General features: G+C 39.9%; 1 protein-coding gene across 2 annotated transcripts; it reads right to left on the bottom strand.

Annotated features, from left to right (window-relative positions):
• Positions 1-3,744: 3,744 nt before the first annotated feature.
• Positions 3,745-17,613, bottom strand: LOC137985351 (heterogeneous nuclear ribonucleoprotein U-like protein 1). Of its 2 annotated transcripts, none has more exons than XM_068832934.1 (13): positions 17,005-17,613; positions 13,062-13,125; positions 12,736-12,797; positions 12,408-12,547; positions 11,931-12,027; positions 11,672-11,784; positions 10,917-11,069; positions 10,118-10,225; positions 9,379-9,501; positions 8,727-8,852; positions 8,093-8,258; positions 6,277-6,678; positions 3,745-5,086 (listed from the first exon to the last, which is right to left on the bottom strand). In XM_068832934.1, the coding sequence occupies exons 1-13, from the start codon at positions 17,519-17,521 to the stop codon at positions 4,665-4,667; spliced, it is 2,493 nt and encodes an 830-aa protein (XP_068689035.1). In that variant the 5' UTR covers positions 17,522-17,613; the 3' UTR covers positions 3,745-4,664. The 2 variants fall into 2 exon arrangements, with proteins under 2 accessions (XP_068689035.1, XP_068689036.1); XM_068832935.1 differs by having other exon boundaries at positions 12,736-12,794.
• Positions 17,614-17,657: the final 44 nt, after the last annotated feature.

The following is a 17,657-nucleotide window of genomic DNA, read 5'->3' as shown; positions in this document are numbered from 1 at the left end:
TGAGCGCATCAGTGATAAGGCCCCATCTGAGAAGCCGTAAGCCCTTAGTTTAGCCAGCAGCAAGGCGGGATGCATCGCATCGAAGGCCTTGCTCATATCAGTTGATAATACGCCGACAGGTTTACTGGTACCACTCGGAGTGGTCAATTGCATGTTTCCAGTCTTCGACCAAACGAACCAATATAGTCTCACAGCTGTACATTTTACGGTACGCTGATATAAAGGGGCCAAAAATCGTTTCAAAATTTTTTTGACATCGGTTTACTTAGAAGCTGCTCAAATATTTTGTCAACTACTGTCAATACAGTTATGGATCTAAAACTTCTTGGATCTAAAACCACTCGGCTGCCCCTTGTGGTTTTAAACCCAATAGAGATGTTTAGCATAAGGCCACGATGTATGTGAATGATCTGTTATTAGTGGACTTAGTGGAAATACCCAGGGGATCTGTTTGTATTTCAAAGGAAGTTATTCGAGCATATATCGTGTTTTGCAAGTAATTTTTTGAGCCGCGCGTTCAGAAACTAAAAAAAAAACACTGGAAAGCCAAGCTATCGAAAACCTGCTGGAACTTTGGCAAAAAAAAAAAAAAAAGAAACGAAGAGGTTTTTTCCCATAACTTAAAAAAACGGTGTTTGAAGAATTGGTTGATTTTAGTTTCATTGTTTTTGACATCCAGCTTTTGATATTTGCTCGACATTTTGTCTTCAGCAATATAAAGCTCACCTCACTCTCTCTCATTTTTCACATGAGACATTCCGATTTTTACCATCTCATATGTATTTCCTTGTCACATGTATTTCGGCCTTTCTTTTCTGCGCTTTCTTCACGGCCATATGTTTTTATTTACCTAAATAGTATCAAAGAGCACTATGTAAAAATTCGCCGTTAAAGAGAACCTCCACTGTTTTAACAAATGTCGCCTAAAATGTTCCATGTGTACTTTTTAGAAGATCTGAAAAGTGGTGCCAAGAAAGTGGTGCCAAGAAAGTCGTGTAAAAAAAGTGGTGAGAGAAAAGTCGTGCCAAGAAAGTCGTGCTGTAGAAAAAAGACGTCAAAAAGAAAAGCAATAGTCGTGCCAAAAAAGTTCAATAAATAAAAATTGATGAGGAAAATATAGTGGCACTAAATGGGCTCCGTGTATAACCGTTGTGTGACTACAGAACTTCCTGCCTAATTTATTTTACATGCGTTCACTATAACTATAACAAAGAGGTTATTTTTACCCAATTGCGCAATCCTTTTTGTCTCATTGTTGTTAGTTTTACTAGAAGGTATCCTCACATTTCCTTTTAATCATATGCAACACGTTTTTCACAAGTATTTTATTACATAACGACTGACGAATTTATTATATAACGAGTTAGTTTTATTATATAATGATTCCAACAGGCACGTGTGACGCGTGACGTTGTTAGCCACTTGTGACCGTTGGATGCCAGAGAGACCTAGACCCGACTCTAGTGCCAGTCATAATAACGTCATTCTAACCTATACTATCGCTGACTTTTGTTCTTAACATAAATGCGTGATGTGCTCGGAGAAATTGAGATTCTGGGCACTTATAAAGAGATCTAGGACACTTGCGTGATGCAAGAATTTATAATCGCTATCAGCATTGGCAATAACCATTGCTTGATGAGGATGCATGGTGTGACCATTAGTTTCAAATCTCTTCTTAGCAAACGGGATGTAATATAATGATGAACTCGTTCATCAAGCTCTTCAGGACCTTTGTCAAAGTCAAATTTGATTATCATCCTAGGGTATCGGCATGCAGTTCGCCAACAGGTATCCTAAAAAACAAGGCATTTGAAAATATATTGAAGAGCATTAAGCCCACCAAACTTCCTTGTAGTACACCCCCTATCGACGACCTTCCAGTCAAAGGAGGTTTCGCCATTTTTCACAAGCTCCATTCGGCGTGATAGGCAATCTTCTAGGAGCTTATTATTTGCATTGATGATGCCATATTCCTTCGAGTTTTCTTCGGGTACTTCGTTATTCGCCTCGTACCTGAGATTCAATTTCAGGTTTGGTGACTCACGTGACACATCAAGAACTGAAACTCCATCTTGACCCAGGAGCCCACAAGTTAATTGTTTTTGTGGAACGGCGTTCTTACAAACCAAGTTATTTTTAGATTGGTTTTCCCACCAAACAAGTCTTTTCCGGCTAATCACAAGTCTTGTATGAGAAATATTTACCGATGGGATAGAGAATGGTCAACCGTGAAAGCCAAGATAGCTTGATCTGTGAAAATGCCGTTCCAGTGTATTGGAGTTGCAGGTTCCTGCTTGAACGGTTATCTACGCTCGCAAAAATGCTGGTATATTGTCTAAATTCGTGCAAATGCACGCTTCGTGCGCCAACATACGCCTTTTAAAATGGTTTTCAGCCTTGGAAGCGTGCATGCTTCGTATAGGATAAACATTAAAGGGGCAGTGTCACACTATTTCAGTCAACCTTCAAAACACTGAAATACGTCTTTGCATCAATAATGGTAATCTTTTTGCCGATAACAAGTAAAGTCCACTGTAGCTATTATTTGTTACTTGTATCTATAGATTGAGAGGATGGAAATGGATTGAACCTTGAAAAAACTGGCCACCTTTTTCAAATTTCAGAGTTCGTGCTGGATTTTGTCTATAAAATTCCAAGAGTATTCAAGGAGTCTTTATAGACGATTTCTATGCCATACATAGTGTTTCAGTGTTTTCTTTGCTGAAAAAGCCCACCCTTAACATTCCTTACCACATCACCCACGGGCACTTTAATTGGTTTTAATGTTTCCCTAATACTCAATTTTGGGCTCAATTTGAAAATATCTTTTTAACTTAGCATGACGCAATTTTCAGCAATTTTCACCCAAGCAAAAATTCAAGGAGTTTTCCACAAAATCCTTTTTTTCAAGGGCTTTTCAAGCGCCCTTGAAGTCCAAAATGAAATGCCAGGACTTTTCAAGGACTAGTACGAACCCTGAAATTTGGAGACGTCCGCAGAAAGTGCCTAAAATTAAACAAGAATGGCTCTTTGTACATTACATTCATACCATTTCAGTGGGCTGTCAGGAATGTACGTGCGAGCTAAAGCAGTAATTTAGATTTTACTCAGTTTTGACCTAATAACAAAACGGTTAGCATGACTGTGCCCCTTTAAAGCTTGGGATAAATTTAGCATTAGACCTCCCTGGGGCCTTCTAATTGGCCCAACTAGTGGCCTGATAACAGGGTTGGTGTCAGATATTTGTCTGTAAAATTCCTCGAGTATTCAAGGAGTTTTCAATAACCAGGAATTGATTTTCAAGGAGTCTTTATAACAAGATTTCTATGCCATACATAGTGCTTCAGTGTTTTCTTTGCTGAAAAAGCCTACCTTGATATTCCTCACCACATCCTGCAAGTTAAGCGCACGCATGGGCATTTCAATTTTGAGTTAATGTTTCCCCAATAGTCAATTTTGGGCTCAATTTTTAAAATGTCTCTTTTCTAACTTTGCAGGATGCAATCTCAACAATTTTCACCCCAGCAAAAATTCAAGCAGTTTTCCACAAAATCCTTTTTCTCAAGGGCTTTTCCAGCGCCCTTGAAGTCCAAAATAAAATTCCAGGGCTGTTCAAAGACTTCAAGGAGTAGCACTAACCCTGTGATAAGCAGACTTAAGTAAACCCTGCTGGCCTGCAAGCAGTCTCTTGTGAATGCATTATAGCAAACGAGATGAACTGGAAGCATTTGAAACGGTTCAAAAAGGCAAAAGAGTGTTTTATTAACACGAGACCTAACGAAGCTATTAACAGCGATCGATGAGCACATCATCACGACCTCCTTACAGGGTGTAAACTATTATTATTCAAACAATCAAGTTGGTAAAATCGAGGCTGAAGCTAAAAACACATCATAGAAAAGCCTACCGAATAATTCAGCTACTGAGTTAGGAGAACTATTCACAGCCTATAATTGTTAAGATAGAAATATACACAAGTAAAATGTGGAACGGGTTGCACTGCCTTTCGAGTATTAAGAACTCGATAAGGGCATGCACCACCCCCTCCCCTGAGAAGAACGATAGGTAAACACATTCCAGTCCAAGGAAGGTGAAACTACACAGCCCTAAACTGGTAGCAGTCGCTTGTGAGTGAGTCGAACCTCGCTTTAGTCACGCAACTGAGCCCTAAGGAGAATGGAGACAGCGCGCTATCTCGCTCCCCATTTTCCCCTTGGCTTGCTGGCGTGACTAAAGCGGACGGTTCGACTACTCACAAGGGAATGCTAGCAGTCTACCACAGCCCAAAAAAGAGCGTTTTCTGTCCGGAGTCAACCTTCATTAAGCGCAACATGGATTCCAGTGAGCGGGGAAATTCTAACTCCCAAATATTTATACTAACAAGAAGAAATGATCATCGCAAAAAAAACCCAAAATATTTCAACCATCTCTCTCACAGTTCAACAACAAAAAATCCTTAATATTCAACTAGACGCTATTTTCCTCAAGACGATTTTCCTTACAAAAGAAAGAAACAAAAAAAAATGATACTAATTTAAACTGATGGCCGCGTAAGTCTCAAGAAGGAACACTTTCACGTCTATCAATACATTGTCCTTACGTAGAAGTAACGTTAACTACGTGTATAACTAGTTTCTCGTAATTCCTTTATCAAAGCAAGTCTACTGATACCCTGTGCTACCGTAACTGCCATAGCCCGCTTGCTGTTGATATCCTGTGTAGTAGTTTTGGTAATTCTGATAACTCCCCGGTTGCTGGGATTGCTGTGCAGCTTGGCCGTACTGTTGCTGTTGTGCATATCCAGTCTGTTGGTATCCTGTGGGTGCTTGGTATCCCTGATTGTAGCTGTAGTACTGATTGTAAGATGATCCCGATCCATACTGCTGCTGCTGCTGGGGCTGTTGCTGTTGTTGAGGCTGGTTGTACGACTGACTGCTTGATTGCTGCGCATGACTGTAATGTTGCTGGCCATAGCTCTGTTGGAACCGTGGCCTTTGCTGCTGGGGAGACTGGTGTTGGCGGTGCGATGACTGATGCTGCCGATATCCTCCACTGCCGCCATAACTTCCACCACCATAACCACCTAGACAAGAAAACACACGTAACAATGGGTGGTTTCTACATCAGACAGAAGCCCGCCCATTGTTTCATTCAGCTTGCCCTGTCTGTTACACAAGTGATAACAAGCCAAGGAGAGATTGAGATTTAAAGCACTCTCGATCGGCCAGTTTTGTATTGTCGCGGTTGGACTGGATCTAGCATGAAATGGAGGCTCATGCAGGGGAAATAATTTGCATGTGAAAAGATTTCCCCGAAAAATCCTCCATTTCATGCTCGATCCAACCCATGCGCTAGAATACGAAACTGGCCTATTCTCCCACTGGCCCGAAAATCACTATAAATCTACAACTTGTGCTTGAATAACACCGAGGTATCCTGTATTCTATGGTGCCTTTTCCATCCAGGCTCCATATTAGCACTATGTGGGTTCTGGCATCTTGCATTTTTTAAATTGCTTTTCTGTGGTGGCTGATTTACCAACATTTTAGTACTCCATTTTACCTCAATTAACAACACTAAATACACCTTATTCCAAAATGGCCGCCATTTTAGTATTCTTTGGTTTCCACGCAAATTGGCCCTTATGGCTTCGTTCAAGGTTAAATACTCTATTGAATTTTACGTTTGAAAGCGAGGCCATACGGGCCAATTTGCATGGAAACAAAATACTAAAATGACGATATGAGATGGTAAATAGCCAACGAGGCGCGTAGCGCCAAGTTAGCTATAACCAGTCTCATATCCAACAAGCGCGAATGGAATAATTGTTTTATTAAATTCCTTAAAGTCCAAAAATTTGGAAGTAAGAATTACAAGCGAAGAAAGCGAGAAAACCCGAGCGAAATCGAAAAAACTTGATGAAGATGCGATGTTGTGTAATACCTTGTGGTCAGACAGACGTAGGCTCATCACAAAAACATTTCTTGCCTTTTCGCGTACTTCTAAACTTCGGAATTGATCCAAACTTTCCACAAAAAAGTTTTTTTTTTATTTTGGCTTCATTTAGAGAGAAATTTCGCAATCCGGGGAGGAAATTTTTAGCTTAGCAACGCTTAGCACAATCATTTACCTATTTACCATATAAAGTCAAATTAAGGTATAAATTATGAGCTGATAACGGAGATTGAGTGAACCAATCAGAGCACGCGAAATGCATTATCCGAGGTTGAGAATTTAATAAGGTGTATTTTTCCTCTACTTATAAATTTTTACCTCTCCCTCCTCCGCCACGATGATCTCGTCTATCATGGTAACCACCCCCTCCTCCACGTCCGCCGCGGTAACCTCCACCACCACCTCCCCCATATCCACGGCTGGGGCGCCCTCCACCACCAAACCTCTGGTAGCCTCCATGACTGCTACCCCCACCTCCTCCACGTCTGTAGCCTCCACGGTCGTCATAACCTCTGTTTCTGTTGTAGCCTCCACCATGTCGTGGTCGATCATCAAATCTAGACCGTTTGAAAGGTGGCTCTGAGCCAGTGCCTGATCGGCTTCGGTAGCTGCGACCTTCTTTGATGTATTCATCTACAATGGTTTTTGCTTTGTTTTCAGGCTGGTCAGCATACACAACTTCCTCAAAGAACTCTCCAATTTTTGGCAGAGTGAAACTCACTAGAAATAACAGGAAGATCACAAAATCATGTTTGCAAAATCCTTGTATCTTCCACAAATGTGAGATAAAGGGGAAGAATTTTTCCTATAATTATTAGCAGCTGACTCGAAAATAATGAAACTTTCCTTGGGTTTGTTGTTTGAATTTCCAAATACCTTTGTGCTATAAGATTCATAAAGGAACTCACACTTTGAACTGCATTTTGTAGTGTGAAAGATCATTGCAAAGAAAACGGTGAATGTTAGACATCCAGTTGAATAAATAGATAAATAAATAAGACTAGTACTGGACATTAACCTGAAACTTAGCGACGTTTCACCTAGAACCACTAGGCTTCTTCATGCACGATCGTTGGTGCAGGCCAAGATGCACGATGGGACACCGCGCAAAGCAGTGTCCAAAGAGTGAGACAAACGAAACCTCAGTCCACCCCTCCTTGTTAAGGAGGGAGTCTCCACCCTCTCCCATATTGCCTCCTTCACTCCCCGCTCGAACCATCGCCCCTCCTTGTCTAGAATCTTAACGATCATTGCAAAGTTTAAGGGGACAAACTAAAAGATGCGATCACGTCAACTATGAACAGCAAAACTAAAGAGTAAGAGGAGAGCTGACTTTGTAGGAGGTTTTAACCCATTCCCTCCTGAGAACGAGATTTGTCAATTTTACTCTGTCTACCACCACACGATTTACTCACCATTGAGAGCTACTTTAGGGATGAATGGGTGAACAACATCAAGATCCACTCAAACACTATGCCCCCTTTAACTCATTAACATAACCATAACATGACATACTTTATTCAACATGGATATACACTTAGCTTGAGAGCTACAATCTTGGACATATTAAATAGAACAATAAACAACCCCTCCCCCCAAAATCAATGATGAGAAAATGGCGGGTTATGGCATTCGCACCTCGTCATCTTTGATTAAGGGGGAAGGGGGCATTTCTGTGCATTTTATTCTGTCCAAGATTGTAGTTTACGGGTATTCCACCTAATAACTAATGAAAACCTAACAACTGAACAACCCTAATATCACAATTCACCGATTAAATACTGATTAAAACTATTTAAAAGTATTATTACAATATTACTGCTGCACTCAAAATACCATTGGCTAATGTTCCTAATTTACTGATCCCTGAAACTTAACGCTCTAATTCTGTTTACTATTTCATTGGTGCCTACTTTTATTCTAATGTCATTATTTTGATAATTCAATCCACTTCTTGGCTGAGATTGAGACTTGTCAATTTTAATCTAACACCTGATGATTTTAATTGTCAGTGGGGCTGCCTTGAAAGTGAATGACTTCAGAGGCATGCACAGAAGACAAACAAATAAAATTACATAAAAATTGATTAAATATCACGAATAAAAATAGTTATAATGACAAGGTGACGCCATACTTTTCATATCACTGACAGCATTCTCAGGAAGCTCAAAGCCTTCTTTCTTTCGATCTTCTGTTCTCTTTCTCAGCTCTTCCTGAGTCGGAATACAAACTATGGCTCTTCTGATGAAACCCTCAAATGGCCGAATTTTTTTCTTCTGAGCTGAAAGGTACACATTGGTCTAAAAAGAGGAAACACAAGGAATTGAAAGGAGGAAGACGTGTTTAAAACAAAAAATAACATGGGTCTACTTTACAGCAACTAAAAACTTTCTGTGAATTTAGACTTCTCATCTATGACTGCACAACAACAACAACAACAAAAGAGGTTTCATTGACAAAAACTTGGAACTACAGTAAAAACATGTAGGTCCCCTTTGACCCTCCCAAGAGTGATAATTAATTTTTATTATAGAATTTACTGTCTAATGCCAGACAATTTTACTAGCCCATGGGGGCCACTTCAGGGGTAACACTGTACATGTAAGTGGCCTGTCCAAACTTCAATGTACGAGACTGACTCCAAGCTTAAGGGAGCTGCGACTGTATTTTTGAATTTTGATTTAGCTTGCAAGAAATTACCAAGGATATCCTACAGTTTCAATTGGGCATTAGAGAACTGTGTGTACTGTATATATCCACCAATTTACCTGGTCCAGAATGTAGTTTCTTGTCTTAGTTGGAGCAAGTTCAAACAACCGATGCAAGCATTTTGCTGCCTTGTCCATCAACTTGTTGTAACCTCCAGCATCTCTCTTCCTGGCTACACCAAATACCTGTCAAGTAAGATAAAGGCCAGCTTTTGAATCAAATGAAACCGTAATGTGTACAGTGTAATGGGCAAACTCATTGACGATCATAATTACTGAGAAGGCTGATAAGTAAACACAAATTTGTAGTGGACTTGTTTCATGAGACAATTCATTTTATACAAGCTTCTCATGTTTTTTCCTTAGCCAACAGAACCAGATGTTACTGCCAGTTCCAATTTGTCAATGACAAAGCAAGTATATTGGTGCAATACAGTTACATTTAATCATACATTGTATACCATGCAATCATATTGCTGTACCTGATCACAAGGATAAGAAAAAAATAAAATTAATGGTACAGATAAGCAGCATTTCTTGGGTAAAACAAAATGAAAAAGCTGCACACCCGATACTTCAACTTCATGATAGACTTAAGAAAACACAAGGAGGTAGACCAAACCAGAACCGTGATAATAAGTGACATTGCTTCCTTTCACAATTCGCTGGAGCAAGCAAAGAGCAGCTTGTCACTACATACATTATACATTACCTTCATCTGCTCCATAATAGAGTTGGTGCCAAGGACATTGTATTTCTTCTCGGGATTATCAAGGACTTGTTTGTTGACCCAAGTTGTCTTCCCAGAACCTGGTAAACCCACCATCATTATAACCTGCAAGATATTGGCAATCCTTCACGCACATGTACATGTATTTAAAATGGTGTAATAAAAACAAGTACTATGTTCTTAAAGGTGTCCTACTTGAAAAACATCACCGTCACCAGTCACCAGTGAGTCAGGAAGTAAAGAGAAGAAGATGGAAGTTCATTGGCCACATTCTAAGGCAGGACAGAGCGAGCGATACAAGGACGGCGTTAAATTGGAGACCGGAGGGAAAAAGAAAGAGTGTGAGACCTGACAACGTGGAGAAGGACCGAGGATGGGGTTCGTGGGAAGAGGTGCGGGGCGTTGCGGTAGACAGACAGACATGGAAAGCTTCTGTGGAGGCCCTATGTGCCACCTGGCACGCGGAGGATAGGTGACAGGTAACTCGAAAAACAAAGAATGCTCTTTAACACTCCTGTGTACACGTAAAGCATTATTTGAGATTACCCTTATGGTTTTGCCGTGCGTTTTCAGCATTTTTCTTGTTTTTAATCTGTCACTAATAATAATAATTATGACACTTACATTCTTAGAGTGAACCGCTCACCTTGAGATACAGTAGTAGAAGAGCATATGAAAATTACAAAAATATAATGTAATTTAACATTCCTGATGAACCCACCTCACAGTCTTTCTTATCACCAGGCCCTCTCGTGCCATGTACCAGAGACTCACTATCAACAGACTGCATGAAAGTGTAACCTTCCTTAGCAGGAAACCAAGGCTCTTCCTATAAAATAGTAATGAAAAAACAGTGTTGTCTTTAGTTATCAAATACTAACAAAACATTACAAAGTGCAGGCAATGACTTTTCCCCTTGATAAAAGTGATTCTCTGTACATTTATCTTGGGGATTAAAACGTAAAAAAAAACAGTCAAAAATTTTGGGACAAGACATGAAAATTTAGTTGCAGAGTCTTATAAGGGATTTGGGTTTATTACACTGCATTGTGTCCTCCACTAGCGGAGGGGTTGGCGCAGCGGTGATCTAATCCGAAGGGGTTGGCGCAGTGGTAAGATCCCTGCCTTCCAACCTTAAGGTCCCGGGTTCCATTCCTGGTTCTGCCGAGACTGGAATATTTGGCGAACTTCTATCCTGCTAAAGTTCCCTCAGCTTTCCATCCTTCCGAGGTCGGTAAAATGAGTACCAGCATGCATGGACTGCTTAGAAGAGGCTGCAATTTGCACCTGTATATGCTTCCAGTCCGCTGGGGGTAAATTGATCATTGTAAAGCGCCTTTGAGACGTTGGTGATAAGGGCACTATATAAATGCACTACTTTACTTTACTTTTTTTTCACTGCTTAACCCAATGACACCTCAAACGTCCAAGGACACCCCACTTGACGAAAAAAATTGTTGGTAGCATAAGATGTGTGTACTTAAAAAACCTGTCTTCAACAACTCCAACGAGACTGTTACCTGAGACCCAAAGTTGACAGTAAATTCTGCATTCTTTACAACCACATGAGGGAACAGTGCTTTATCTTTCAAATCTTCTGTAAACTCAAAAGCTACTCCCATATCTTCACCATTTTTGCTAAATGACACTGTCTTTGGATCACTCTCTAAATCCTGCAAGGCAACCAGTAACAGGGAAATGATCAGAATATTGAATAATTATTGGAGAATGACAGAGCAGCACTCCATGACATTACATTCATTTATATACAGGCCATTTGGGATCGTCTTGCTAAAGATAAGTTTTGAGCTTCTAGAAAAAGTGCTTTTGGTAAGAAATTTTTCAATGGACAATGGTTTACCTGATAGATTCCAAACATTTCACTGAAGTCAAGATGATCTTTATTTATTTAAAACAGTGGATAATTCTTATCTTAAATGTACTGTAACTTTATCTTAGTAAAGTAAAAAGTAAAGTCTGTTTACTGTGTCACTTCTATGAAGCGACTAGGAGTATTTTTTACTCCCCCTGGATGGGATGCCAGTCCATCGCAGGGTTACCCTCAGCATTTCGCCGGTACCCATTTATACACCTGGGTGGAGAGAGGCACCGTGACAGTAAAGTGTCTTGCCCAAGAACACAACACAATGTCCCAGGCCAGGACCAGAACCTGGACCACTCGATCCGGAGTTGAGCACACTAACCATGAGGCCACCGCGCCTCCTCTCCTACTTCATCTTAGTTAGGCATCATTCAAGAAAGTGCTTGCACTTACTAAATAGCAGCCAATTACGTCATCGACTCCAAACGGCTGACCATAGTCTGTGAATTCAGAGTCGTGAGCTTTCTTAGCAGATGAATCATATCCATAGGACTCCTTGCCTTCTCCTAAATTGGGAAGAAGACGAAGGTCAGCAAGTTGGACAAGCAGCATTGGATGATAATAATAATGATAATAATAATAATAATAATAATAATAATAATAATTACTATTATTATAATAAATAAATTTATTAATTAAACAACAAACTTACCAAGCTGCAAGCTTGCTGAGTCACTTGACCAACCCACTCTTACTTCATTTTTCAGCTCTTCTGATTCAGGAAGCTCCACAGAAATAAGTGATGTCACCTTTAAAAACACAAACAGAAACAACAACCATTACTCCTGTTCCTGCACGTCCAGCACTCCATTTAACTCTCCTTGACTTACAGCTGATTTTGCTGATGCTATCTCACTCACATTAAACCTTTAAGAGACTTATCACAAACTGGCCACATTTTCTTGCAAGAAAAAGGTTGAAATACGAGACTGGGCACTGCATCTCCAATAAACTGTGGGTTCTAAAAGCATCTGCAAGATTTTGTAATCTTGCTGATTTGTTTCAACAATGTCACACTTCGCATGTTTGAACTCCTCCCTGAAATCAGTGCCATGCTAGACTAACACCATTAATTTCCTGGTTGCAAACCTACTGCTCTGTAAACAAGTTACAGGAATTGCATGATTACCTTGCATTCAAAACAACTTTTCCCCTTTGTTGCACCCCAGGTAGCTCTAGCCCCAGCTAGGAGATAAGAAAATCCATCATCTGACAGGGGTTTACCACTCAGACCGTCAGGTGCAACTTTGAGATGTAGGTCACAGTTGTCTAAAATCGAAACAAAAGAAGAATATATAATTTAATTTCACTGAAAGACCTCTTGCTGTAAGCTACTGTACATTAATATCTAACTACTTATCTTGTATCTCATTTCTTTACAAAGAGCTCCTTGCTGGTTTTATTTCAACAACTGTATGGACGGTACATTGAAAGTACTCGCCACTGCTTCCACTTACATTTGTCCAAGACGACCAAAGAGTCGTCAAGCGGAGTCTCTTCCTCGCCAGGTTCAACTCTACTGGAGGGAAAAATAAAAATGTAGAATACTCAGACATCTTCGTCACAGCAGTCTGCATCTAGCAGATGCTGCGTGTCATCCACACGTCAATCAATCTCCTGGTGGTGATACAAGCATAGAGAGTCAATCCAGTGATAAGTTGTCCTTATTCAAATATTACTGGCTGTTTGCCGAGTAAGGTAACTACATGTACGAGCTGTGCATGTTGCACCCATCTTCTGCTAATTATTTTGTCCTGCTGCCAACTGGTGCACCAAACATTACCTGGTGTCAGGGACAATTTCTACATCATCATCATCTGGTTCTTTCTCCTTATCTGCCTTCTCATCTGAAAAGAACACAAATAATAATCTGTTAAGAGGACTTACATAAAATGTCCACACGAACATCTACCTTAATCTTGATACATAATGACTCATATCTTGCATTAGATATCCTGGCAATAATAATATTCAACATCTGCCAACAGTATCAATTCTTGAAACAAAGCTAATGTATGCCATCAATGAAAGGCAATCCATCAGGCAGGACTTCTCGTGTTAATATTATCCCAGTTTTCATCTTCACTTCTCATCCATTAACGTCTTTTACAAAAACTGAACGTCTCCCTTGACTCCACAATGCTCCTTTTGCAGTATGAATAAGTGACTTCCACTATTTCTCTCACATATGTTGTGATACCAACAGTTGCTTGCTTGATCTTTAAGGTGGTTAATTAAGCAAGTCTTAACTTTCTGTGAATAGTTTTCAGCATCCATGCTATTTCCACACTCACAGAACCTTCCTTCACTTGCACTTCATTTACAGAACCCTGCTGCAACAATTTCTGCTGCAGTTTTCTCAATCATGTTACTTTGAATAAAGGTCTCCATTGCCCTAGCTCTACTAGGTGGCACTGTAATTGTACAGAGTACGTCTCTGACGACTTTCAAAATGATGGGAAAGACATGCTTTCCTTGTTCGTAAACTGACACGAACAGCAGAAGTGGAGTGATAACTGCTACCTTAAATACCAAGACGCCTGGCCAACAACCATCTCGTGTGCCTAGTGACCAACTCTGATGTAAGGCGGTCCCTGGAATTTTGAAGAAAGTTACCACGGCACTGGTGAAAACATAACATAGCAACACACAAGGTTTACTAAGCTCCTTTTGATTTGATCTACTTGTAACCAGCTCAAGCTAACGTTAACAATATCTCATTTTGAAAGGTCCCATTCACGGTACAGAGAAAACATGCATATTCAATGCTGCTGATGTCCATGCAGCTGTTGTTTCAAAGTGTTCTTGTCAGCACAAATTTGTACTACTTTCACCAAAACAGTTTAGGGGATTTAAGTTTTAAAAGGTACATGCATTGATTCGATCTCACAAATGTAGACCAATTTGCTGCATCCAAAAAATAAATAAGAAGTAAATAAAAGCATCAGGATTGTCAGTGAGTTTTTAGCCTGTTTTATCCACAGCAAACGAAGTAGAGTTGAATAACAATAAAAGGACAGAAATTAAATCTGGAATGCACCCTTAATAGGAAAAGACATGCATAAGCACTTCTACAGGCAAGGTGAAAACTGTGTTTTTTTTTCAAAGTGCAATCAATTTTAATTCTTGCCGTTGTGCCACCATTTATTAGAATAATTATTCTGAGGTGTTTACCTCAGTGTTAACTCTTACTTACTTACTTCCTAATAATAATTTGATTCCAGTATGAGCTTGTTCGGGTTTTTCCTAATCTTTCTGTATGAATTCCTTTACATAATATTGGAGCACAATCTCATACCAGTATACTGTAATTCATACTCCCATCGGGAATAATAATAAAAGAAACCCCTCTGATGACCAGAATAGCAAAATAGCCTGAGTCTCTTTTTGCTTTTATTGTCAAGTCCCGTGCACTTACAAGTAGCTCAAGAGTAAGACTGAAGCATTCTTCAAAATCCCTGTATAAAACTGAAATTAATCTTTACAGAGCATATGAAGCAGTCACCAAATACTAACAGATGTGGAAGGGTATTCTACAGTTCCTACTAAGTTCCAGTTTCTGTCCATTTCAAGTCCCCTTGACACATTTCTCCTTCTAGTTACATGGCCTCAGATACCATAACACAACCTTTTTCAGGACTTTACTGGCCAGGCGACTGAATTTTGCTAGAGAAAACTGGTTGGACCACAACACAAGGAACACCATGCCCTACCCTTTACAAATCGTGAGCAGACTCCCTAACATACCAAAACATTTTATGAACAAGAGTTGGCGACAGAACCTGCAGTACATAGTCCTTGTACAAGAAGGATTAAAACTATTAATTACCGACTCTTAGTGTGGAATAATGAATAATTCACGCTCATGCACTACAGTGCAGACCAGAAAATTAATAAGCGTCATACGCAGACGCAAAACAACATTACTGAGGAGTTTTTGTAACATCCCAAGTTTTTTGTCAACATAAAATATCACCACAGAAGTTGTCATGAGATATCTGATACCCAAAAGTAAACATTTGGTTCCAGGATCGCAAAAAAAGACAATGGTAAATGCAGACCGATGGGAAGTGCATTCTTTTCAGTGAATTTTTCTTGTGTTTGCTTTTACTATCTGTCATTTGCTTTTCAAGCAAGGTCAAGTTTACCCCCAAAGAAAAAAAAAAACAGCCGGCACTGAAAGACGCTTGAACAAATTTGTTGTTGTTTGTCACACAGGGTTTCGATGCCATGCGTCAGAGACCCATTTTGCACTTTCACTCCGTATGCTTCCAGCCAACCCATGGTAATTGTCCTCCGTAAAGCTAAACTAAAGAAAGAAATGGATGTAGTAGATATCTTAAGGCATTATTTTATTTTGTTTTCAACTCTGAATGCATTCCAACGAATCTTGCAGTAATGTGGCTTCATTTGCCAAAAGCACAAAGTGCCTTTAGAATTTCACGCATGCATGTAAAAAATCATTTTGAAATATTCGACAAAGTACTACAGAGGGGGTATATATGTTTTGTTTGCATTTGAATATATTCCTTTTTTCGTTTTCCAGGTGAAATTGGCTTTACCACATTTCACGGCGTCGTTTGGTTAAGTCTTGCTCCGTGAGATAATTTTATTGCTGTCGATTGACTATAAACTTTACTGATCATTGATTTCTGTTGGCAAAAGTTGTGTCTCTCGAATGCAAAAAAGCCCTTTCGTAAGTTTTAAATCACAGGAAAACATTTATTTCCCTCATTATGATATTTTTTGATGCAGCAAGAAGCGAAAGTAATTTTCAAATGTCGGAAATTAAACATAAGGGGATTCGAAGTGAGTGTGCTTGTGATTTGAATTTCATTTGGAAACATGCGTCATTTGAAATTTTGTCAAACACTTCACTGTTGACGTAGCTATTGTCTTGCGCTGAAATTAACAATAAAACATAAACAATGGCTGACTCCTACACAATAACTATATTTGATGAAAAGTGCGTTTTCGGCGTGCATATTATAAACGCAGACGCGTGAGCGTGATATTTGTATGCTGGTTTCACACACGTTTGTTTGGGATGCTTATTTCTGGTCTGCATTGTACTAATGCAGAGCAAAACAGCTTTGATCTTCCTAGAAAATCAGGAAGAGGAAAAAGGCTCTGCCAGCTTTCACAACTTTCTTTGATTTGCTGCTCATCGGCCGAAATAGATGAGTCAGTCTAGTTTCGACTTGTCAATCCTGTCTTTTTAATTTGTGTGCATGATCAATCGCCACACGTGGCAATTTTTAACTGTCTAAACCTCCGTATGTCAATTACAAAGACTAATCTGCCAGAAACCTATATTTTTTCCACTAAACAATGAAATGGCAATTTAAAAGTAAGAACTATCTTGAGTTTCCAAGGAAATCATACCTTGGCTGTCGCGTGTTTTCCAGAGTTTGTTCGAAAATATCCAGACTGTTTGTTTTTGCTCCGTGGTTTTGCGGTTTCTGGTCACGCGTGACTGACACCCGAATAGATTTGAATTTTTAACGCATGCTCAATACGAAATGGCGCAGCTCCTTCCTCTTCCCTATTTTGTTTCCTAGGAAGATCGAATCGAAGTAGACTCTGCTCGCAAGGTGCGACTATCACTGCAAGGCTGCCGATACAAATAGCACCGATACACTTAAAAAGGCTTGCGTTACCATATATAATAGTTATTATAGAGACTTACGGGAAAAAATATGCAAAACAACTATTCAACCACAAACCTTCTGTCGTTTGTTGCGGAGTAATAGTCGATTCATCTTGGCTGGTTTCCATAGGTTCCTCCTCAGTCTTCTTGTCATCTTCCTGCTCTGCGACCTTCTCCGCTTGCTCAGTTGGTTCGGATGCCGTTTCTTCCGGTTCTTCCGACGGCTTTTCTTCCACTACCTCATGAACTGGTTCAGGAACAGGCGCTTCCGAAGGTTCAACGCTTTCAACAGTTTCGCTTGGTTGCGTTACTTCTTCACTCTCTTCTGTTACAGGTACTTCGCTCTCAATCTGATCTTCTTTGTCAGGAGTGACCTGTTTTTCTTCTGTTGCTTCTTCTTGTGGCTGTTCCTCAGTTTCTTGCACAGTTTCGCTACCATTTTCTTCCGTGACTTTGGAGCTAGAAATTGCTTCGAGTAAACGCTCTACCAAAACGGGTTTGTTTCCCTTTGAATCTAAGCCACGGTTTTGCAATTCGGCTCTCAGTTCCGCAACCTTTAGCTTCTTCACACCTGCCTCATCGAAATCACTCATATTTCAAATCCTTTTTCGAGGAAAGTTAGAAAATAAAATATAAAGAACTTGTCCAGCACGTGTCCCTTCCCAAGCTGAAGACGAAAGACCCCCAACAGAGCTTTCCTTTGCTGCGCCTGCGCTTCAGCCTGTGGTG

This window comes from Montipora foliosa, chromosome 14, assembly GCF_036669935.1.
Source record: "Montipora foliosa isolate CH-2021 chromosome 14, ASM3666993v2, whole genome shotgun sequence".
Lineage (NCBI taxonomy): Eukaryota > Metazoa > Cnidaria > Anthozoa > Scleractinia > Acroporidae > Montipora > Montipora foliosa.
Note: the sequence above shows the minus strand (reverse complement) of the source record. Positions and strands in the feature narration are given on the sequence as shown.